At 40.2% G+C, this 25,260-nt stretch overlaps 1 protein-coding gene across 2 annotated transcripts in view; it reads right to left on the bottom strand.

The window, feature by feature from the left end:
* SRGAP1 (SLIT-ROBO Rho GTPase activating protein 1) overlaps positions 1-25,260 on the bottom strand; it is a 146,843-nt gene that overhangs the window by 8,998 nt on the left and 112,585 nt on the right. For both annotated transcript variants that reach the window (XM_032106146.1, XM_032106147.1), the window contains exons 13-18: positions 22,258-22,318; positions 22,019-22,096; positions 20,357-20,491; positions 10,099-10,204; positions 6,669-6,893; positions 5,465-5,544 (exon numbers count right to left, since the gene is read on the bottom strand). In XM_032106146.1, coding sequence (XP_031962037.1) covers positions 5,465-5,544; positions 6,669-6,893; positions 10,099-10,204; positions 20,357-20,491; positions 22,019-22,096; positions 22,258-22,318 — 685 coding nt within the window. The remainder of the gene's footprint in view (positions 1-5,464; positions 5,545-6,668; positions 6,894-10,098; positions 10,205-20,356; positions 20,492-22,018; positions 22,097-22,257; positions 22,319-25,260) is intronic.

Below are 25,260 nucleotides of genomic sequence, written 5' to 3' on the forward strand. Positions count from 1 at the left end.
AAGACACTACTGCCAAATGAAAAGAAGTAAAACCAAACATGCCTGTTTATCTTGCAGTGTCTTCAAGAGGGCAAGTATGAAATCAAACAGCAATAATGTAACACCGACAAAAACCCACAGTTCTTACATGTATCATATACATTGCTTGTGGAGTTTGTTGTAAGAAGCAATTCCTGGAATCAGGTAGGATTGAAAATGAGCAGACATTTGTATGAACACGCTGTTCTCAGACTGCAGCTAATTTATGGGTTATGGTAGAGTTGGTCAAGAATTCAGAAATAAGATCTCCCAGGCTTCAGAGAGCCAGTCACTCACTAACACGTAATACTTTAAAATGTAAAAAAAAAAAGTTAATCAAACAAAAAAATTCTACAGTAAGTCATAACATCCCAAATTTCCTGCACATATTTTCCTTAGACATTCTCCACAGTTAATTGGTAATGCTCATGAGTACTGGGTTGAGGGATAAACTGATTAGCTATGGAATTTCCTGTTTCTCTGCTAACTTCAACAGACCATATAGTAACCCACAACTGACTAGACAGGTATTTTTATTTACAAATTAGTGGACTAAACTAGAAATAGTTCTATCTCACTCAGTGGAATTATGCTAATCTAAGTGTGGTGCGCTATGGGAATCTGTTCACTGTATCCTTCTACCACCTGCAAGACTCACATAGTCCCTCAGAGGTCTGAATGATGATGTCCCACTGGAACCAGCTGTATGAATTGTTAATGTACCCATAATGGATGTGACTTTTGAGACATGTACATTAGATTGCCTGGGCAACAAATCCCACCTCCTCAGGGAGGAGTGCGCAGTAGATTTCACACAGATTTTGTAAAAAGGACAAAAAATAAGTTCAGACAGGTATTCCTATAGTGAAAAGGGTGGGGTTTTTTCTTTATACACAGTTAACTTTCTACAGTGAAAGGGGTGTTTTCTTTATACAGAGAGACAACTTTCCTACAGCAAACAGCACTGAGACTGTACTTAAATAGTAATTCACCTTGTTACAGGTCAAGCTTTAATAGTGAAAACCAAAGTACCATGACAGTTACTACTAGAAATAAATGCATTTTGGAAAGTTAAGCCATTTAATATCAAGGTTACTGAATGACAGACGAGTATTTCCAAAAAGCTAAGGCAATGAAAGCTAAATTTGGGATCTGTAACTCAAATTCTTTGTGGAACTGAATGTCTAACAGTAGAATTGACAGCTTGGAAGGAAGTGTAATTGCACTGCTCTGTCCATACCTGCAGGCATTCACCTAAAGTAGAGAGAAGTATTTGATGACATACAGGATCTCACCACCTATCATCTCTAGTGAATCAGGCAATGCTAATGGAAGTGAAAAATTAGGACAAACTGAAGAACTGTGGGAAAAACTTCTGCTGCTCAGGAGAGCAGAAAGGCCAGAAGAAATGTAAGCGCTAGTTTTAGTTTTGGGACCAGAGTGCCAGAGGTAGACCTAACCTCCCTACAGAGGTGATGGCACTGAATTGGCACTGGGCTGCCCTCTGTGCCTCAGGGCACAAGGAGCTAAGGAAAGGAGGGGACACCATCCCCTGCACTTTTTCTACAGGAGTTGCTGTTGCTCTGCTCTGTACTTCCTCAGTTTTCCCAGGGGTACCCTGTCTGTTGAGAATAAAGCATGTCCTTGAACTCCCCAGGAAGATGCTATCTCCCTATTTCTTTATCTTCTGCATCCCATCAATGAGTGGTTTTGAATAGAGTGGTTTTGCAATTTCAAAGTCCTGTCCTCAGGACAGCAGTTCTCTGATTTGGAAGAGCAAAAGCACAAAGTGTTGCAAAGTGTTGACAAAACAGAATTTGGCAAAGTGTCGATCACAGCATGCACTACTGAAGGGCAAGAAAATGACTATGTGTTGGGAGTACAACAACTTACAGTCTGACATGTCCCTATAAGTTTTGTTTTCAGCAGAAATACCATCTAAAGTTTTATCCTAAGTTTATGAGATATCTATGAAGAGTATGGTATTAATTTTATGTATGTTTTCCTAGCAGAACTCCATCTGTCTAACTTCCTCAGGAAATGTTTACTTCCTTTGCAAACAGATCTAGTCACCCTTTACCATATGACTCCAAGAAGAACAAAAAATCTCCATCAGTTTGAAGGTAAAGGAAATATGCTAACAGCTGTTTCAGTAAAACATGAACAATGTCCCTCGAATCTTTACTGCAGAGACCTTTTCAGGTAAAGGTCTGTCTGCAGCAAAATTACAGATAGATTTTTTTTGCGTCTCGGCTTGAGTACAAATGTTCTGAACTTACCAAATTAAATTTCATTTCCAGATGTAGGAAAAAGGAAAGACTTATATGTTTTCCTTATCAGGATACTTTCTGCACATCTAGAAAAGCCTGAAAACACCACAGTAAAATGCAGCTCCTTCTCTTTCCCGCTTCCCTTTTCAGTGATCAACTTAAATACATGAACACCAGTAAACTTAGGGGAAAAAAAACACAACAATTTATATGCTTAAAATAAAGCAGTTACGAAGTATTTATATGCTCATTTACATGTGCTAGTCTTTTTTCCCCCAATCTACTGCATTTTATCTCGGCAGACATAATTTAATTTTCAATTTTTAAAGTCTTGCTGTTTTCCAAATTGTAACGAAACATTTCTAGCACTACTGACACAGCCCCTACATTTTTTCTAGTAGGCACAGAGAGAGCCACTTGCAGTTTAACTTTATAGCAACAGTAAGTAAAAGAAAGCCTTTTGGTTTTGACCGTAACCTCTGGATTATGTTTCAATGACCCTGTAATTCCTGTGGGGTAGGCTGCTTAGTCTTACATATATATACAACATTTTAGCATAAAACTAGTAAGATTTTCAACATGCAAAAAACCCCTTAGCACTTACAGAATCTGCTTCTTCCATGTCCTAACAGAGGGAACCATGTAAATACCACGTGTCCGATCAATACAGCAGCAATGCAGCACCTCCCTTTCTCTCTCTCCACATTCAGCTGGTAGTGATGCATCCAGCTTATAATCAATGAATCAATCATATTAAACCCCCAAAATACTCCAGACCCTTTAGTAGAAGGGGTTTCTTTTATCCATCACATGTCAATCAGTGACTCGCATGAAGTTCAATAAGCAAACTGAAAAAATCTCACCTATCCTCATTTCTGGTCTAAGTAATATTTTATAAAAGGAACTGTCCAGAGCACAAACACATGAATGTATGTGCAAAGAGAGAGTCAGTGCATTTAATTTAAAGTCTGTAACCTATATTAGAAACACGTGCTATTACAACAGAAAGCCATATCCATGGAAAAAAATGGGTTAGAGCTTGCAGGTTGGGAGTTGAAGACCAACAGTTTTTGTGTGCGATCCAGGCTTGTTAATCTTCAGCTTTGCAGCAGTATTTACCTAGCTTACGATTATTTTTGTGCTAACAATTATTTCTCTGTAAACACAAATGTCCGCTTCCTTTTGGCACTGAATTAATTAAAAAGATGTGATGAGGCAACTAGAATTAAACTACTGGCTGATCTGGTGAACAAAAACGCATGTCTTGAGCAGTTAAATCTCTTAACAGAACTTTGTCCTGTTGACAGGTACTCTCTTCAGGGTTTGTCTTCCCCAGTGACACAGTCATAACACAAGTAATACTAGGACAGGAGTGTAAAACTGGTATAACAACACAGTGGTGGGATAGAGCCCATGATGATCAAGGCACAGATGCCACAGTCCTGCTCCTCTGGATCCTGCTTTCTTAGGCATGGCTTTGAAGTAACTGCTTTTGATGGCTGCTGAAAAGCTGCACTTCTCCATGTCCACTTGTGCCTTTGCCTCTCGGTTTGGTCATGTGACCCTGAAGTTGGCCCCAATATATTGAACTGGTGTGTCACCTGCACTTCACTTGTTCTCTAAATGAGAGACAGGCGGACTTCCTCAGCTTCCACTCTTGCTTCACACCTCCAATGGAAGAAGGAGTTCTTCTAAAGTATAGCTATACTGTCTTGGAAAAATAAAGTGCAATTATGAGTTTGGTCACACTGTTTAGAAGAGAAGTGCTGTAGAAAGATGGTGGGTTTAGCTGTACAGAGCTGGTCAAGAGGAGCCCATGCACAGCCTGTCTCATAGAGCTGTCGGTACTCCCTGCTGCACAGGCATGGCTATACACCCAGGCAGAAGATCAAGATTTCTCTCCTACCCTCAGTTTTCCCCCCTTCTGTAATGTCCGCCCACCCAAATGTCCCTTCTCTCCAAACAGCTGCATTGACAGACTCTGCCTGCCCCTCCTCACCTTGGCAAAGGCGAAGAGGCAGACAATCTGCCACTGACAGCTTGAGTACGTGACAAAGCCGATGGGTACAGCTAGAGTGGAACTATTGTTTACTTTGCTCTCAGTGCAATGGGACCAGTGCAGCCAGGTTTCCTATGCGTACACCGTCCGGTTTCCCTTCCCTAAAGCAATTGTCCCAGCTCCTAAACAGTATCCCTTATGACACTCTTTAAAAAAAAAAATCCTTTTCTGCTGTAGCTCTTTTCCTCCCCTTTCCTCTGCTCTGTCAGTTCCTCTTCCTTCCTCCACACATCCTCTGAAATGGACAAGGGGAAGCTTTTGTTTCTACTGCTGCTAAGTCCACGTGTGCTGTTTGCTCTGTCTAGGTCGCCTGCTGGCCAGAGAGGCAGTGAGCTCACACTGCTGCTCTTCTCAGATTGCTATGACAGAATAACAGAGTGTTATTCTGAATCCTTCACCTCTAATGGGCTACTAACTCTCACTAAAATAGTAGTTATATAACAATTTTGAGAATTCTTTTCTATCTGTTAAATTTGCTTGAAACTTGGCAGAAGTTACTGCGAGGGACATCTGAAGGATGGTCAAACTGTCACAGTCGAATACACCTTTATGACCTGGATAAAAAGAATTAATATAATAGAGTTGCATCAATTTTTTTATGGATACCTCTCATACCCAGAAGTATATGCGATCGATATTTACAGAAAATTACTACTGTTCAAAAGTTTCACCGTGAGGGATACACACATGTTTTTTAGTTGCTGTAAATCCTTTAGAGAGACTAGCTTTAAAATTCAAATAAAAATAGAGCCTGAATGGCAAATATTCTCTAGCTGCAATATTTAAAGGCACACTTTTGAAAAATTTAGTTTTTGTAGACAAAAGAGTCACTAAAAATGTAACATCATGTCAGAAGATAATATGTGCTGACTGAAATAGTTTCTCTCTTGCCCTTCCTGTGACTGGGCAAATCAGGAGAGAACAGGAAACAGCTGGTCAAACAGATGAATCAAGAGTGCAAAAGCACACAAACAGAGATTAAAGATTTGCTAGAGAACACCAGGACTGAAATCTCCTTATTTCAGATAAGACACAATTAGGAAAGGAAGAAGGCCTCCTGTGTGGAACACCTGTAGAACTCACCCCCATCAAAGGCATGGTAATGTAACAGACTCACCGTCTTCACTGGTGTGGGGCTCTGTACTGGCATCCTGGTCCACCTCGTCTAATGTACCATGTTCACTGTATGGGCTGTCACTGGAGGCAAGCAGAAGGTTGAGCAGAGAGAGGAACCACAACATCAAAAATATGCCACCTCCATGAGATTATTTTAAATTATTTTTATAATGCTCCAAAGTTATGTGCAACATAATTATCCTAGTGTGCTATGGATACATCATTAATGAAGAAGCCTATATATGTTTCCTTGAAACAAAATTCAGATATTAAGAAGCCCTCAGAACATTTGAATCCTTTATAAATAAAAAGTGTGTGTGTGTTTGCTGTCAAGGGAGTGTCCTGGTTTTGGCTGGGATAGAGTTAATTTTCTTCCTAGTAGCTGCTACAATGCTGTGTTTTGTATTTAGGAAGAGAATAATGTTGATAACATACTGATATTTTAGTTGTTCCTGAGCAGTGTTTACACTGAACACCTCACCCCACCTGCAAGCAGACTACGGGGCACAAGAAGCTGGAAGGAGACACAGCCAGGACAGCTGACCCCAAGCAACCAAATGGATATTCCAGACCACAAGGTGTCATGCTGAGTATATAAACTTGGGACAATGCTGGTCAGGGGCTGCTGCCCAGGCCCTGGCTGGGTATCTGTCAGTGATGATGAGCAACTGCATTGTGCATCACTTGTTTTGCATATTCTAATTATGGTTATTTGCCCTTTCTTTTCTGTCCTATTAAACTGTCTTCATTTCAACCCTTGAACTTTACTTTTTTTTCCCAATTCTCTCCCCCATCCCACTGTGGGGGGAGTGAGCGAGTGGCTGTGTGGTGTTTAGCTACCTGCCCAGTTAAAGCACAACAAAGAAAAGAAGCAGGCATCATAAGGTGAAATTTGATAAGGTGGTTCACAGCCAAACAAACAATTTCCTACCTGTCTGTGTGCTCTGCACAGTACACCTGGAATTCTATCTCTGTCTGGCTGAACACAAAGCAGCTTCCTCCACAAAATGTTGTAGGAAACCTCATAATAATTGCCTTTGCTTCACTTTTTTATACTTAACACTTTATTGTGTGGACCTAAATGCTCTTCTCATTTATCTGCATACTTCTATTGTGCACAAAAGGAATTCCGTATCACAGCAGTTATCCAGATAACCGGCCTAATGATTTTGTTTAGGAGACAGAAGGATAATATTGTGACTTACCAATAGTCATCTCCAGCCATGCATTTTTCATACACTGGTCCATCAAGTTCTTTCACATCTGGAAAAATAGCCTCATGATGGATGATGATAGTTTTGATTATCTCATTCACATGTGCCTGGCAAGACACCTGGTCTTGTATGTCTGGAACAGGCATCAGGGTTGGCCCAAAACAAATGGCCAAGTTGTATGGATCCATCATGTTTTCATCACTGTACTGTGAAAGGCTGTTATAACAGAAAAATCAAGAAAAATTGACTTTTCCACTGTGACTAACCTTATTCTGAAAACTGTAGAAAACCTCTTTTAATCACAACTTAGAGATTTCCTGTTCTCATTGACAATTCCACATAAAGTAACGGAACAATAAAAAAGATTTCTTCACTATAAAGTGAGTTTATACCACATATTTATATGTATATGTATGTATTCCCACGCCACCACGTTGACTGTATGCTGACTTAATGGGCTAACATCAACTGCTGCTGCTTCTATGTCATCAGTACTCCAAGCGAGCTGGATGCGAAGTGGGGATACATTTCTCACTGGACCTTGGTGCATCTCTTTCAACAGCTGGCTATGTAACTTAAGCAGACCAAATTGTCTTCTGGAGGCAACTAAGTTCCTGGATCTGGCAAAGGCTCTTGTGACTTCTGGTTTCTGTTTTTACCATACAGCCTGAAATTCCTAAGCACCTTGCCTTCTGCCCACAAACTCCTACAATAGTTTCATTATGGAAGTGCCCAAACAAAAGGCTTTCATTGTTGTTATTAATCAACTTTTGCAAGCTCTCCTTTCTTCCAGAAAATGCAATGTTACTAGTTTTCAATTTTGAATGAGAAGTTGCTATCCATTCCCTTGTTTAAAAGCATTGACATTTTTACTGGAAAAGCTGGCTTTTGAATGGTTCTGTGCGGGGCCAGTCAAACAGAACCTGAGGTGCTGGGATGCCCTCTACTATGTCGTCCTGCACTCTGAAGCAGCACAGGAGTTCTGATGTCTGGTTGTGTTCAAATACAACACCATATTCCCTCTAGAAAGGGAATTTTAGAGAGTGTTTTCCACGTACAAACAATACATATGCATAAGGCAAACCTTCTAAATGACTACCCTCATAACTAGCTTTTAAAATTGTGTTCGCCCCTTTCTTATGCCATGATTTATTATCCTGTCCCGTGTGTTAATTGGAGACATCTTGTTCTTCTGATTTAACAGGTGGTTCAGACTTTATACGTGCAAAACTGTTAAAAAAGATTGTAACTGTAATTGTGAAATGTGACATTCTGCTGATGGCTGTTAATATGCAGTGCTCCTCAGGGCTCAATAGCAGGGCTGGTACTGTTTAGCATCTCCATGAATGACCTAGACAAGGGGATGGAGTGCACAGTCAGCCAGCTTACAGATGACACCACGCTGGGAAGGGGGCAGTAAATGTGCCACCATTTAGAAGGACCTTGACAAGATGGAGGAATGGAGAAACAGGAATTCAATCAAGTTCAACAAGGATGAATGCAAAGTCCTGCTCATTGGATGGAAGTAATTCCACAGCATTTGGGGCTATATTAGTAATAGAAAAGCTAGCAGGTTAAGGGAATTAATTATTCCTTTTCCACCTGGTGCTCGTGAAGTTGCACATGCAGTTCTGTGGCTAGTTTTGAGAGACTGACAAACTGGTACAAGCCCATAAAAGGACTACTACTGAGATGGCTGGGAAGCTGAAGCATATGGGTTATAAACTGAAGCAGAGAGAACTGGGTTTGTTCAGCCTTGAGACAGGAAGGTTACTGGAGAATTTAGCTGCAATCTCCTACTATATATGAGATTACAAACAAGAGCAAGACAGACACAGGTACAAAGAGATGAGAGGCAATAGACATAGCAAGGGATATTCCAATGAAAGCAGGAAAAGATTTCTTTACTGTAAGAGTGACCAAGTACTGGGACTGACTGCCTGGAGAGGCTGTGGAGTTGCTGACATTTGTTCTTGACTGGCCAAACCCTTGAGCAACTTGATGTAACTTTAGAGCTTTGAGCAGGAGGCTACACCAGGTTAGGTCTGCCATGAGACCTGATGACTTCATGTGGCCAAGCTGGCATAACTGCATATGCGAAAAGCAGGATGGGATTTGCAGGAAGTCAAATAAAGGGAATATTTTTCCTGTGGATGCACCAGGAGCAATTTGGAGGCAGTAAGGTATTTAGTCTGCTTTCCAAATTGCATTCCTGTGGAGAGCACAGATGGAGCTAACATGACCACATAACAAGTACTGGTCAATCTGTATGTCTCTGCAGAGGAGAAGCTGTGATGTAAGCCTTTAAGACATTTACATGGTGTCATTTTTGGGGGATAGATTCAGTTCCAAATGAGCAGTTATTTTCATAAAACTCTAGACCTCTGCCCCTCTCTTATATACTTCTTGAAAGTGGTTCAGAAATTGCTAGAAGAAAGGAAACAGGAACAGCTGTAACTACCGGCATGAACAAATAACCCGGCTGCAAAGACCCTGTTTCTATAGGAACAGACAGGCTGGATGAAATGGGGAAGGTCACAAAGACAGAATGAATCAGCAAAGGGAAAATTTAGTAAAAAAGAGGAAAAAGGTGATATGAAAACAGATGTAACAGGAAAAACAGACAAATTGACAGTAGAAAGAGAAAAGTCAGAATCAGGGCAAAGTATACATAAGCAAAATTTTCTGTGAAACCATTGGGGTCAGCAAGACCAGAGAGGGCCATGAAGGACTGGAGGGAGAAAGAGAGTTCAATTGCCCAAGCTGTCTTTTATTTTAGCTTACAGAAAGAAGTTTTTTCTGGGATGATGACGTGAACAGTGCTCTCCCTCTCACACAACCCTCCCTCCAGCCTGTGTTTTGCACTGCGAGAACCAAGCTACTCTCTATCAAAGCATACACAGCGGATGTGTGCTCTCTATACTCGTACCCCTGTTATCAGAAAACAGAAGCAGCAAGGTGAAGCCTCACCCTGACAGTGCCTAGCATCAAATAGGTAGCTTGTAGTGCCTGTGTTGCTTGAATATACTGGGGTTTTATCCCATCAGAAGAAATCAGCTTGAGATAAGGAAAAAAAATGTATTTTTAAATTGCATAAACTAGTTTTAATGTAGCTACAGTTTGTATTTGTTATTTTTCTTACAGGTTTATTTTGTTGTCAGCTTTAATGCTATAGACTGCATTCCCCATTTCAGACAACACTTTAATCCGTCTAGTTCAATTTTGGACTAATGGAATTTTAATTTGAATGGAATCCAGTGTTTTCATTCTATTTTCACTGTCGCTTAGAAGATCATCTTTTGTGTTAAACAGAGTCTAAATGTAACTTCTACATAGAGTATGAGTAAACCTAGAGAACTTCAATACCAGCAAAGGAAGGCTGATAAAGGTACAGCACCTGGGCTAAGTATAAAGCACTTACTGATTGAGGAAGGCGAAGAGGTATCTCATCACTATAAGGACCGACCTGGGCAAAGTAAGGAGGAGTTTGCGGATGTGAAGAGCCCTCTCATAGAGATTGTCTATTCCTGCAAACAGAAGAAAGTGTTTTATGTTCCCTTGTTTATGATTGTCTAAAAGAGTATTTAGGCAATTTACTCAATTTACTCCAACCCTTTATTATCACATGCCTCCCTAGTCAGTATTGTCTAATTTTGGCCTATTAGAAAAATAAGATCTAGAACTTCTTCTCCCCCTCATTAAAACCACACAGTTTAAAAGTAACAGTTTTTAAAGAAGATACAAATCTGTCTAAGTCAAATGCTGGCCACTTGCTGAGCTTGATAGCTCACAAAACCACAAAATCAGTACATAAATAACCTGAAGGAACCAAGGAAAGATGTTCACCATTCATTTCAAATACAGGTGCATTCTCTTTATTTGAAAGTTCACATCAGATATATACTCCAATCATTGAGCTTCTCTAGTAAGTTTTCTTAATCAAATGTCCAGCTATAACTCTCTTACTGGCAAAATAGGAGAAAGGCCTTATGGTTTTTTTGGTATGGAGCCAAGAAACACAAAGATTGCATTTTTCTCAAATGATTTTATAGCAGTCCACTGAAATTCTTCTGAAGTGGGAAAAAAAAATCATCTGATAAAAGAACCAGTTCCTAATGTCTTGTAGCAGGGATGCACTATCTTCTATGTTGGTCAGAAAGACCATGTGGGTGCAAGTGGGGCAATGATGGGATAAAAGCTTGAACTTTTTCAGAATAAGCAGTATCTCAATTTTTAACTCAGTGTGTTTTCTGTGTAAATGACACAGTTGGAAACAACCTAAAATTTCAGTAAGGCTTTTTATGTCAGCCAAGAAAGTATGCTGCAATTAGCAACATCTAGGGGAAACCTTAGCAGATGAAGATGAGAAATCCTGTCCAGTGGCACTAAAGTGGATATTCAAAAATTTGGAAATCAGAAGCAGGAGCTGATTCCAATAGCTGAAAAGCCAATTGTACCACAAAACATGGTATTTATGAGTACACACAATTAAAATAATTACTTACATAAAAATGTGGTAAGTGTAAACAAAATTACTGATGTGTGTTACTTATGTGCTCTTTGGTATGGCTATTTCTACCAATCATTATTTATTTGTAGATGCAAAATGTGTGTTGACTTACATTTCTTAGAAGAACAACTGGTAACTGTTATTTTGGTAATAAAAACTAAGCATAAGCAGAGCATGTTGGCAGCAAGACTTTTGTTTACCACGTAGAAGTGTTACAGTTCACTAGGAAATGCCACTGTAGCAAAAGGGTGTGAGATGTTTCCACATCAGCATTCACAGGAGATGCCACTGGCTCAGCACCACTGGTGTGCTGCAAACAAAAGATTCTGGGATGGTTTCAAACTGGCCTCCATCAGAGTTTCTGCAGAAGGAGAACAGCCTACCACCGCTTGCATGAAGGATGCCCATTTGGATTATGGTATCTACTACAGGAGCAGAATAGCAAAACTCTGGCAGGAAGTAAAAACCTATTCCCCAGCAGAGCCCCTGAAGGCTGGACAGTGTCCCTGCTGAGCTGCTGCAGAGCTGGTAGTGAAAAGGACTGCTGATAAACTGTATAATTTATTACCTAATGAGTCACTCTGAACCCAAATATTAGCTGGAAATCCGTTCAAGCCAATACACTTTCTCAAATGGAAAAAAATGGGACCTGAAGTTTATTTTTATGTTTCTGTTAAACATGGACTGCATGAGTCAAGAAGCATTTCTGGTTACTGGTTAAGAACTGGTGTCCACGGCAGGAACTTGCTAAGTTCGGGAGCTGCCTGCACAGCGAGGATCCACAGAGCAGCTCAACAGCTCTCCTCCCCCATTCCAATGCAGGCCACATCTTGGAGATGTCCATGCTGCACACCCCCACTTCTGCAATGCAGTGCCACACTGCTGTTCTGCATAGACCACAGCCACCAATTTTAGTGCAAAACCTCTCTCCACCTGCCTCATCTAAGTCCCTCCCAGTGGAAGAAGCAGTTCAGTTCCAGTTCTCTGAACAAAAGCAGCTGTTGTTACAGCGAGGGTGCCTTGTGAGTCTCCAGTTCAGCTGACTTTCCTCCTGACACGCCTGTCTGTAAACCTCTCTAAGCGGAGTTGTAGGTCTGGGTGGTTTTGAGCCTGTGCACATGTGCACAGGTGGAGTGGGGCTGAAGGAGGAAAGTCCAAGGAACTTTGGTTACATCTTTCAACAGTCCTGCTTCAGCAGCACTGTGTACTGCATGTGGGAAGCTGGAGGGAAGTTTTGATGCAACACCAGGACTTGCCTTCTGCATTACAGCCTTTCTGGCTAATGCCTTGTACTACAGTCCTGCCTCCTCCAGACAATTCTGGAGACTGGCCCTGGGCCAGGTTCAGTCATTGCTGAACTCAAATCAGACCTGAGAAATGCACTGGCTGGGACCCAAGGTGGGTTGAGCAGCTCCTTCTAGCAGTGTGCTGCCTGTATGGCTGCAATAGCTCTGTCTAAACTAGTGAGCTAAACCAGGATGGGGCACACTGGCAGGCAACTACCACTCAGTAGTTACCACACTCTCCAATGTGCTTGTGGTCTGTGCCACCTACAATTCTTCCAAGCAATTCCTAGATAAGTTTAACAGGATGCATGAGTCAGGAACTGGTCCTACTAGGCAGCACAGAGATGGCAGAGTAGGTACAGAGAGTCTGGCTGTGTAGAACTATCCCAGCTGTCCTACCAGGAGCATGATCAATACTAAGCACTAGAAGTGACCTGAACTCTAAACTGAAGCAGTTACATGCCATACATGCTTGAGTGAGATGTGTGTGTTTCCAATACTTTCCTGGTAACCCGGACGCAGCTTCCATGAAAGTCCCTTTATTGAAAATCCAAACTATTGTTAAGTGTTAAATTTATGTGCTTTCCACATTATTTCAAGAGGCTTTTATTTTCCAGCACTGATTTGGTTTAAAGGAGCTAGGTAATGATGTAATGCATTTGCACACTGCTTTTAAATGTGGAGCTGAATTTCACCACTGCTTGAGAGTATGCAGTACATGAGTGTTCGGGTACGTAGGAAAGATGGAATGAATACAGAGCAATCTTTCTACATGCAGGCGGAAAGAATTTGCAGCTCTGCTTCTTCCCATGCAGAGGAAAGCTAAAGCATTGCTTTGCCTCCAATGGCTTTGCTAAAGAGAGCCTCAGGGCAGAAGGGCCATCCAACCTATAAGCTGGTTGCTGCAAGGAAATACTGGCAAAGCCAATGCTGAAGAAAGCTGGCCATATCTCCCCTCTCACAGTACTTCTGTTGGAGACCCTCTTTTCATTACTCTGATTTTTTTTATCTGAGTGCCTGGTGAGGTATTACCCATTTCTCAGCTAAGAAAACAGAAGTGCTTGCTATTACATGATTTGTCCTAATAAGGCAATTTAGCTGCCAAGCTGAAATAGAAATCAGGGGATTTGAAAACTGGTTCATTACTCTAATGATATGATGAGACTCATATTCCCAAGGACAAGCAAGAGGACAAGCCTCTGGCAAGGCCAAACACACTGAGAACTAATGTATTTTTCCTGACTGTGGAGAGAGACAGGGAAGAGAGATCTCTAAGAAGGACACAGGAATATCAACAAATCAAGACTAACATCAAGTAAATACCACACAGTGAAATGGTTATTATTTTCTAGTTCCCAGTTCTCAGAGCAAAGCAAAACTTTTGGAGCTCTGGTCTGACACATCTGCCTTCCAGACCCATCTTGGCCATGGGGGTCAAACCCACAAGCAGAAGAGCTTCCTGTCAGCAAGATGAGAGGCTGTTTGGTGTGGGAACACTGTGCTTCTGTCAAAGCAGTTGCACAGGAGATAGTTGTAGGTGAAACAAGAGAAGGGGAAGAAGCCAGCTTCTGGAGTTTCATGACTGCAGCACTTTGTGGAAGAGCCAGGCACCTGAGCCCAGAACTATTAATGTATTTTCATAAGAAAAGAGAGGAACAAAGTACCCTAATAATATAAGGAATTTGATTTTCTGTGTATTCGTAACATTATCTAGGCATCTAAGTTTCTGAGGTGTTTGGGATCTAAGAAGCCTCCAGCTACTACAAAAAATGAAAAAAAAAAAACGAGCTCAGAGGACTCCTCAGAGGTCATTTAAGTCTACAATCTTAGCCTCTGACTTCACTTTAATCCCCTCTGAGTGGTGTCCGTTCCACTTGTTCATAAAATCCTCCAAAAAGGCAGATCACAAGCTCCACAAGAAAATCTGTTGAGGTGCAATACAGCATTGCTCTTAGAAAAGATTTTATTTACTGATCTCACATGGACTTACTCTGCAGACGCTCCATGTCCTTGACCTGGATGAATGAATCCAGATGAGATTAATGTCATTGCATATATTTATCAGCTAGCTGTCTCTTTGTCAGCCACACACTAAGGACTGGTTCTCAATTGCACGAGATAGACATAAATCCTAGGCAGTCAAGCCTTGAAAAGTGTGATCTTCAGTCTCCAAGAACACTGGAACCTCTTCCGGAGAGGCAGTGTCACCTTCACTTACTGGAGACACACACAGAAACAATGAATCTCTACTTTTCCAGGAGAAGTAACAGTTTTAACCACCTGGTCACTCATGACGAGGTTTTTGCAAAGGTAATTCTAAAGTGAAACGGATCAGAAGTGAACAATCTACCACAGAAGAGTAAAGGAAACCTGAGAGGGGAGAAAACACAATTACTAACAGAAGCCCCCAAACACAAATAAACAAAAACTAAATCAGAAATGAAAATAGGGATATATTCATCCTAAATAACATTAAGAAAATGTAAATTAAAATGTAAATTAAGCAATTAAGCAAACTCAGGTAGTGGAGCATGTAAAAGGCAACATACTCAAATATATAGATGCAGTGATGCAGAATAAAAGTCTTTTTGCAAGAGAGCAATTACTGGTGGTTTCAAAGCATTTTGGGCCAAATGGACAGCTGCATATGACTCTGTTTTTTTAATTTAAAAAGGAAAAGAAAGCACTGTATTTGGTCATACACATGGCCTCTCCTGCACTGGAGGTGAGACATGGTTATCCAAACGAGAAGGTTCCGCCTGGGAGCAGGTAGAGCTCAGAAACATCAGTTACGGATTGGGGATGTTACATGAACCTCTCTTAACAGCTAGCCTCCACAGGCCATTCTCAGTGTGACCAACAGGATTGCAAACATTTGGCAAAGGGAAGATATTATTGATCAAAACATATAGAAGGTGTCAGAACCTGGTGTCAGAAACTAATGAATTGTGTTACAACTAACATCCAGTGCTGTGCAAGGTAAGCATATTTCACAAGCAAGGGTAGCACAAAGGAGGAAGCAAACAATGGTAATGTAAGATGTCTCTCTACTTTAGGAACACGGCTTTGAAGGATAAAATCCAATGTAGTATCTCTTTGTGGGGGCTACTTGCTATTCCCACTCGGTGTGGTGCCTACTAGTAACAGAGTGAATGCCTAATGCATATTTTACACACCCTGTGGATGTCAAATGGGACTGAGTTACACTTGCAGATGTAATTTTTATGGTCAATTTGCAGCTGACAAGTTATCTACATGAATATGTATTAGTGCTGAAGTTAACAATTTGTGCCTCTTTTCATTTTGGTAGATGAGTCCAATCCAGCTCAAAGATACGTATATATTAACTCAGCAATGCCACTTACAGCTCTTTCAGATCTATTTAAGAAGGCATTACAAACCCAGCAGTCTTCACTGTCACCTAGGCAAGGAAACATTTCCCACTTTGTTGAAACTTTTTCATGGAGAGTTGACGATTCAGAATTGTTTTTTACTTTTTAAGTAGTGGGCAATAGCCTGGAAAAGCAGTAAAGCTATTTTCTTCCATAACATTTATATCTTTAGGTAAACAGGCACCACTGGTGGCAAGGGACTAAAATGATAAAAAGCAGAAGGAAAAAAGATGTGAGTTTTCATTCATCTTGCCATTTTTGTCTATGAAATTTAAGGCAAGGGAGATGAAAACATGAAGAATTGGAATGGTCTGTGTAGACGTTAAGCAGTCTGAATAGCTGAGATGGGTCTGCTGCTGCATGGCACAAATGTGAACTTGAGTAAGTCACGTGTGTAAGAGCTCCGACCAGGAGTGAAACTGCAGTCCCCCAGCAGTGAATTCGAGCCAGCCCTACTAAGCTCAGCTTCTGTACCTTTTGCCTCCATGTAGCTCCTGCTACAAATACTTTTCTTGTCTTTGGCCCAACCTGTTTCTACAAAGGGGCAGACAGAAGTGCAGTGCAACTCTCCTCCTTCCCACCCCAATCTTGGATTGTCCTCTGGATTACAGAATGCTGCTGGGACCAAGAGTAGCCACTCTTTAAGATGAGAATGAAGAATTATGGCCCACAATCAGATGGATTCTTTATGTTCTATTCTAACTTTCATGCTTGCTCTGGCCCAGCGCATATAACTTGGCCCAAATTTTATCTAAATTAGATCATAAGCCCAAACAGAATAACACTGTTCTCATGAGTCTAATTAATACAAATTGCCATAAAAATCACAGTAATTTTGTATTGTTTCCACTGTATTTACAAAATGGAAAGCATTAACTCACAATGCTCTATTTCATTTGGAAATACATGCATAAATGTAAAGGAATTTCTTGGTGGCTGTACTGAGGAAAGGTTCATTTTGCAGCTGTAGCCTCAATTATGCCTGACATCCATAACTAAGTACTTCAGTTTCAAGGGGTTTTTCACTGGCAACATTACATTTCCATATAAAATGTGTGATATTCTGCCCTTTTACAGTTTTATGTGAACATTAACTTTACAAATTTGCTTTCTCCCTCTCCCCTTCTGTAACAATATCTGCCAATGATTAAGAAACCACACTGACATTTATCTTGAAAAACTATTTGAAAAGAATGTTTATTCCCTTCCTCACTATTTTTCAGATCATGAATGCAATATGAATTAAGAGTATTTAATAACATTTAATTAAACAAGTGAAAGTTTTCTGGACTTTATGTATCAATTGTGATCTAAAGAAGTTACACTGACCTAAGTTCTCACAGAAACCTGTTCCCTTAGCAGAAAGACCAAGATACATAATATCTGAGGCCACATAAGCACAGGAAAAAAACCTAATGAAACTATGATTGATTCAAAGTCTGAAATGGAGGCGAAATCTTGCCTAGATGATTTTCCTTTTTGCAAGATATCCAGTGTTAAAGTTAAAATATAGCAATGCAAATAGTCTTCTAGAACCACAGTTTATGATAACATGCACCATGTAGGTGCTACATAGTATATTTCGAAATGCTTGCTGGTTTGTTTTGGAGTTTTTTCCCAATAAAACATTCTTATTCCTTGGAAGTGGTGCACCATTCAACGAAGTGTATAGAACAGTACGCAGCTGTAAAAACACTCCACCTCAGGCTTCTCAGATAACCAGAAGATGCGACCAAACAGCCCCTTGTTCCCAGCATATGCTTCTGGGGCTGGCTCTGTGTGCAAGGCACAAGAGCTGTTTCTTTCCTCATACTTCATTCAAACTCCTCCCTCTATGACAACACAAAGTAAACTCACCCCGGTGTGCTCAAAGAGAAAACCCCTTCTGTCCTGCCTTGGTCCACATTTAACTCTCCTCCCTGTGCTGAAGGCATTGATATGCCATTTCAGTGTGCCCCTAATGATAACCTTGTGAAAACCAAACCAAACGACAAAATCATCCCCCCCCATGCTTCCTCCAAAACCTGTCAGAAAACAGATCTTGGACTCTTTCAACATATTATCACGAAGAAAATCCTCTGCTTTCTTGTACAACAGCAATAGCAGAAGTCAAAGCTAGCAGAACTACTCAGTCATTACACCTTGTTTTGACAAACTGTCATAGAGATGATAACCCAGATTTATGACACCCTCAGAGAACACTCAGTCTAAACCAGGATCAGATGGCAACACCTCTTTCTCAACAAACATTTTAAAATGTTGCTGCGAAAAGCAGTGACTTTGTTCCAGGCTATTGTTGTTCCTGATTTCAGCTCTGCTGGATGATACTATTATTTAAATAAAAGGTTGTCAACTCACAAGAAAATAATTCACTGCAATAGTTGGACATTGTCTATGGAAAACAAGATCTAGTATTAAGGATCTATTATTCGCAGCCATTTTTCTTGAAGTTCTTAAGAACAAAATAAATACCTTTTTTGGGACAATTGAATTGGAACCCTCTCAGACAGTGGTGCTCTGAAAGGTTGGTGAATCACTCCTGCCTGTGCAGGTGCCACATAATCTATCTGCTCAGTCCACTGAACTTCTACCCCTCTTTCCAAATACCCCATTCCCTCTTCAGTCCCTTCAATGGTGAATGAAAACTCTTTGAAATCATCCCGGTTCCTCTTCTTGGAACACATTTAAAAGGCTGTTTTGGGCAAAGACCTTTGCATCTCCTGAGCATTCACTTGTATAATCTCTGTAAACTGAACACTCATTCTTGGTATTTTACAATTTAGTTTACAATTGTATTTAAAGCTCTTCAACACAGCAGACTGCAATACCATCTCCACATGTAACAACCACCATTTACATTTTTCTTAATGCTTAGTCAAAATAGTGAAGACATAAAGAGATCAAATGGGCAGACTCTGACAGCAGAAACTTTGAGAAAGAAATCCGGTACAAATGTTTAATGACGAAAGTGATTAATCATTTGAACATCTTATCCAAGAATGTGGTAGATTTTCTATCAACTGAAGCCACTAAATCAATAAATTTTTCCAGCAGATATGCTTTAATTCATCCAGAAGTTACGGAAACCGGTGCAGGATTATTAGGTAAAGTTCTATCATCCCTGTCATGCAGAAAATCACTGAGTCAAAATGACCCTTTTTTAGATTTCAATTTCTATGACTTGCAGGGATTTTCTGGGCTGTGGCACCATCGTTAGCTAAAGCTGAACTGAAGCAGAACCAGGACTACGCTTCCTAAAAAGACAGTGTCCCCCTCAGCATCAGAGATCAGACTGCTAAACTGTGGTTTTCAGGTCCTTTAGGACTCCTCAGTGCCACCAAGTCTGTAAATAGCAACAGCTGCAAAAAAAAAAAGAAACACAAAATATTGCACATATATGTGGTCACAGTGATCCACGTATTTGTAACCTCCAGCAGGAGTTACTGCAATCCTCCTTATGTGGGAAGCAAACCACACACATCGTGTCCCCCAAGTAGAGAGCTGAAAACCCCACCTGATCGCCAGCCTGGGACACTTTGCACCCATCACTTGGTGGCCCTGCCTGCTGGGCTGAGACCTCTGCCAAAACAACAGTTTGTAGAGCCTGACCTAATTAATATTCCAAAGGACTGGCTCTCATTACCTGTGGAACTGCCTTTTTCTCCATTTGGTTGAAGCAGGCAAGTTATAAAGGAAGGGTAGAAAGGAAATTCCTCCTCAAAGCTAGCTCCTCTGACCACTGTGCCCACAGGAAACAGCGAAGTCTACTGATGGTTGGCTTGGCCTCACCCCTCAACACCTGCAGGGGTCAGTGACCTGGGTCCCTGAGGTTTTGTGCATGTCAAAGCAATTCACTCAACCACTGACAACTTTCCAAATTACTACAACCTCTCTGTGTCTGGCTATGAGCACCAGCAGCACACAGATCATGCGATGCTCCTCCAAGGCATTCTATTACAACTTGCGTGTGGGAAGGCAGACCAGGCTCTCCCGCAGACAACTCTCAGCTGTTCCCCTCTATCCCTGCACTGAAGAGTTTTCTGGGTTGGATCGGTAGTTTTGAGCTGAGCACAATAAAGGTCCAGAATCACACAATGTTGAGCAGTTAGTTACTTATTCACCAGTGCTGACCCCAAGCTGTGGGGCATGAAAACCTTCTAGGAAAGTAACACAATCTGTTTGCATGTTCATGACTTCATTCCCTTCTGTCTGTGCGCAGAAGAAAATAATAATGCGTTTAAATTTAACTATCCCTTGTACAGCAAAAGATATTCTTCCTGCCCTATTAAACAAAGAATTGTACTGTACATTAATCCCAGTAGAAAAAGGGAACAACCACAGCTGTGAGTATGACTAACAACTGACCCAGACTACTACACATGGCAAACAAATCATCTCAGGAAAATCTGTGAAGTTAGCTCTTTTTTCAGGCTACTACTGCATTATCTGAAAGTAAAATTCTATTGAGAAAAACCAGAAATTTCTACTTACTGATACAAGAAATAAGATCATTAAATCTTTCCTTAGGAAAGACAGGATTTTCCAGCCCTCGGAAATAGAGCTTCAGTACTCCAGCAACTGAGTTAATGTCATGGTTACTTTGGTCATCTGCCAAAGGATTTTCACCTTAAAAAGTAAATAAAGTGAATGAAACACACATGCAGGAGCATTCTTGCATGAAACATTTTTATAAGTGAGTGACATTTTGGGCGGTTTTTGTTTTTAGTGTGTGGGAGGTGGCAATGCAAGCATTCAAGTAAGATAATAAACACTGATGTAGAAATCCCAGACTATGATTAAACTAAAAAAAGGCAGCCTAAATAAAGCTTCCCTACAATTACATAACCCAGGGATCTCTTAGGTCCTGAACTTCCAGCTAGGTATTTATGGACATGTCGTGATTTACAGTTAGTAAAATAAAAAAGCCAAACGTTCTTAATTGAATAGAGTTTTGCAGACTTTTCTTTGGACCCCTACATGAAGCAAATGGAGTAAGATCACTCATTGAATTGAAAGATGTGTCTTCATTCTAAAAATGTAAAACATCAGGAATATATGCAACCATTTGGTTGAAAACCTAACTGAAACCTCAGCCACGACTGCACTATTTTATTTATGTAATTTTAAAGGCTTAATCTTTATTTTGAAATGCTTTAAAATGTATGGATCTTCAAGGATAACACTACCTAGGAGGAGCAGCTAAGAATAAGCAGATTTAAAAGCTGCAGAATGGAGGGATGTGGCTTCACTTAGCAAGTGAAAACAGCTGCTTTATGTATCTTGTCAAAGACAAGATCAGGTTTAACAAGATATATATAACTAATACTGGGGAGAAAAATACTGTGCATATTTTCTCATGCTTTTAGTCACAAGACTTCTTACTCCAAGGGTTTTGTCATTAGCACGATCTGCAAAAGTTTTAATTTTCCCTAGAAATTAAAAAAACCCAGCTTTTAAGACTCAAAAGAAGGAATGTAAGATTTAAAAAAAATGTAACAAGTATTGCTTTAACACAGTTAGAGGACTGCTGGACCCTAGTTTCCCTAGCAGAGCAATCCTAGGCTGGGAGTTGGAAGCCACTAATGTTTAAAAAGCTGGTTTTACTTCCTGGTATTTTTCATGTAATTCCTCCTCTGGGGCTGAAGTTTCCTTTGGGAATGAAAAATGGAATGACTCCTTTTTTTTTACTCCCTATTTTCCTGGATTGTGATGCAACTTTGGCAGAAGGACCAGAAAGTTGAGCACTCATATTCCAGAAGATCAAGCAACAGGACTTTCAAATTGCATTAAGTAGTCTCTTGAATCAAATTAAACTCATTACCTTTCTTTTCTGAGGATCTTTAAAATAAAATACACAGAAACTATTATTTGCAGTTTACCATTAACAAAAAACTAATGTTTACAGTTGATTCAAGAGTCATATGTCTTATCTGAACAAAATAAGAAAAACCCTCAAGCTCCTAGGACATAATGGAGGATAAACATGCACATGTCATCATTGTACTTCATGTTTAGGCATGTGATGGCACAAAGTTTTAGGTGCAGTACACACAGTACATACAATCTGTTTAAACAGTCAAGAAAATAATTAGAATTTAGAAGATTTTTAAATGTCAGATATTAAGGTGCTCAAATAAATGAAAATCCAATTACCTCTCTCAAATGAATTTTTAATATCATTGACTTCCACCTGGGAACCAGACACTCTAAAAATTCCCTGATGCTGAAGACCTGCAGAAAAGATGGGAGACAGTGGTGAAAAATGAATTAATTTTTAAAAATACTTTTAACCTCTATTTTAAAAACCAGTTGTAGTGCTAAATGAGGAACGTAAAAGATTTATGAAAAAGTCAGGGCAGTAATGAAATGACATAGTTTTTGTCAGAGCTTACCATATAAGTTTATAAATCTGATACAGCTTTCCACAATAAGAGGAATGACTTGCCCTGAATCCTGCAGAAACAAGAGCAGAACGAGTGAGCTGCAGATCAGAAAGAGGAAATCTCCCTACTACGGCCTAATGTGAAAATGGACTTTCTTGGTCAATCTAGATGGACATACAGTGCTGGTAAAAAAACCCCTAAGTAAAAATACCACTTCTAACAGAGTTCTCTTCCCATTTAGAGGGAGGGAAGAAAAGGAACAGGTGAAGAAAAGAATTATGGTTCTTAAAATCCTTTAATCATGGAAATTCAGTTCTCTACCCCTGTTACCATATCTGGCTAACACTGTATGTGACATCCAGGCTCATGCATGCATTTTAGATTTTTGAAGCAAAATGAGTTAAAGCAATGAATTTGCCCTTTAGAAAGATTATTACTAAGAATAATAATTCATGATGAAGATGATCCCTCTGCATCAATTTAACTGACCTTTCTTTTCCTGGTGGAGAAAATCCTACGTGGACCTAATTATGCAGGACTTAATTCCTCAATGTGGGGGTTTTTTATTATTTAGTAGGGTTTTTTTGGTAAAAAAAAAAAGTTTATGGCAAACAATTTGCAAGGCATTTCTGGATTTGCTGGACTATCAGAAATGTTCTTGGAGCAGAGCCAATGAATGACATTGCATGGGGTAGCAGAACGTCTCCCTCCGGACTGAGAGCACTGCTGTGCGCTCTGCTGGTTTGTGTGCCCTACCATGGGGAGACGATGGCCTGGCATGTTCTTTCTGGCTGCTCTAAATAGCTGGTAATCACCGGGTGGTGAATTGCAGCTACCTTGAGCTGAGCATGTGGCTCAGCTGCTTCTTTTCTAGGCACAAAATTACTGGGAAAGGGAGGTCACAGCCTACACCTCCCCATCTGCCACTGGCAGAGTTCAGGAATCACAGCTCCTCATCTCAGCAATGATACAGCAGCAGGTCTGTAGCTACATTTTCAGTTACACAAAAGTGTTTTAAAAAAGGATAAAAAACATTTGTGATGGAAAGGGGTGAAGATGACTGTACACTAATTTTCAGTGAGTTACTTGTCTTTTCCTTTTAAACTGCTTATTTTCCGAAAGGATCATTGGAGTCCTTTTGTTTTGGCACTTTAAAAAGGGGATGTTTTAACCCAAGCACACTAGTGACCACAAGTTATTAAATACAGATTAAAGACATAAATAATATGGTTAAAAATTATTTGGAAAAGTTGGTGCTTATGCTGCAAAAATTAGTTTCAAAAGTAATCTTAGAATTTCTTGTCTTGAAAGCTGTAATTTTTCTTTCCAAATGCATTTCCAATATGTAAGTGCTCAGAGAATTGACTAATTCATTTGAAAGTTTAGTACAAAATCAGTTTGAATTATAAAACCATGAATTCAAAAGCACCTTGTAACTCAAACCACACATTTCCTCTTATAAGCTAGTACTTCGTTTTCATACTAAACTACATTAATGGAAAGTTTATGAATTAAGCTCAAGTAGAAAAAACTACTAAAATCCGTGCTGGTTTAGTGGGGCTTACAAAAGACTGTTATCACTAACTATGCTATTTAAATTGCAGCTTGTTCGTCTTTTAATTCAAAACCTAGCAAAGACTGGCTAGCCAAGAACCAGTAATGGCTGCATTAGCATTTCCTCTTTGACTTGTGTCACGGTTTGGTAACAGCTAAATAAAAAACCCCTTGGAACACATCAGTTGTTAAACCCAGGAACACCATCATCTTCACCAACACCGAGCAGCCTGGCTCTCCAGAAAAGCAGAGTATTAGAAAACGTGCACAACATGCACCCACATCTCCTGTTAGTACACTGGTTCATGCAAAGAATGTGAAGCCCAGGAAAAGATAGCGTTTGCAGTAAGAAATTACAAAAAAAACCCCAAACCCAAATCACTTTCATACCTGGTTTTGGAGAATCTGTTCAGAACCACACAAAACTTTGTACTTAAGTAATACCCTTGTCTTGGGCTGACTTTATGATGTGTATCCCATATCGTTGCTCTATGCCCAGAAATTAACTTTGTGCCTTTCACTTCCGGGACTATGCTTTGATAACCTATGACAACCCTGAAATAATCTAAACTAACAGCTTTGCCTTTTGGATCTAATCAAACAACAATAATTTGAAATAACAATCTGTGTTGGTGAGTGTCAAGAACAGTGAGCCTACTGCTACTGTGAATTTAATCTGATGTGTGTAGTCAGTGAATGTATGTTTGCAGCTAGTTATAATTTCTTATGATGCAAAACTCTTAACAAAAAGCTATTTGGTGTGATACTGTATTTCACTAGCTGTAATCCTTTTGTGCCTGTCAAAATAACTCATCTCTATCAGGAATGACACGGTCTTTGGGCAGAGATGCTATCCTACGGTAGCTCCCACACTGGCAAATCTGTCATAAGGCTACCAGCTTTGTTGACCTCTTTCCTTCTGAAATTATGTAGGACTCCCCACTTGCAAGTAAGCCCTGTCACCCACACTGCCATGTAGTATAACCTTTGTCTCTGTGAAGGAAAATGATGAGGTACCATTTCTCCTGATTTGCTTTGCCCTTCTCTAGTCCAGGGGCTTTCATTGTGAGAATTTCTGCTTCCTTGCTTACTTTCACCCCTAAGTGTGCATGCGGAAAAGCTTGACGCTGAGAGATTTTTCCAGCTCCCAGCCAGCATCTGTGCGAAAGCAGGACTTTCACATGAGTGCTGGCAGAGAGCTGGAAAATCTCTCGGCATCAAGCTTTTCAGCATCCACACTTAAGCAAGAAACAGCTCATGATACTCATCTATTTCATCATGAGATGATTTCTCAAAGTCTTTGCATTTCACGGCACCTCCTGTGTAACAATAATAATGAAAATAATAATAATAGTTTTCCCTACAGTTATACTGAGGATTTCTGAAAGCTTGACTCAAAGACAGTTAAACCTGTACAGTGCCACTGAGCACAGAATTTGTTCTGCAAAGTGTTTGCCA

The sequence above is a fragment of the Corvus moneduloides genome, chromosome 4 (genome assembly GCF_009650955.1).
Source record: "Corvus moneduloides isolate bCorMon1 chromosome 4, bCorMon1.pri, whole genome shotgun sequence".
Taxonomy (NCBI): domain Eukaryota; kingdom Metazoa; phylum Chordata; class Aves; order Passeriformes; family Corvidae; genus Corvus; species Corvus moneduloides.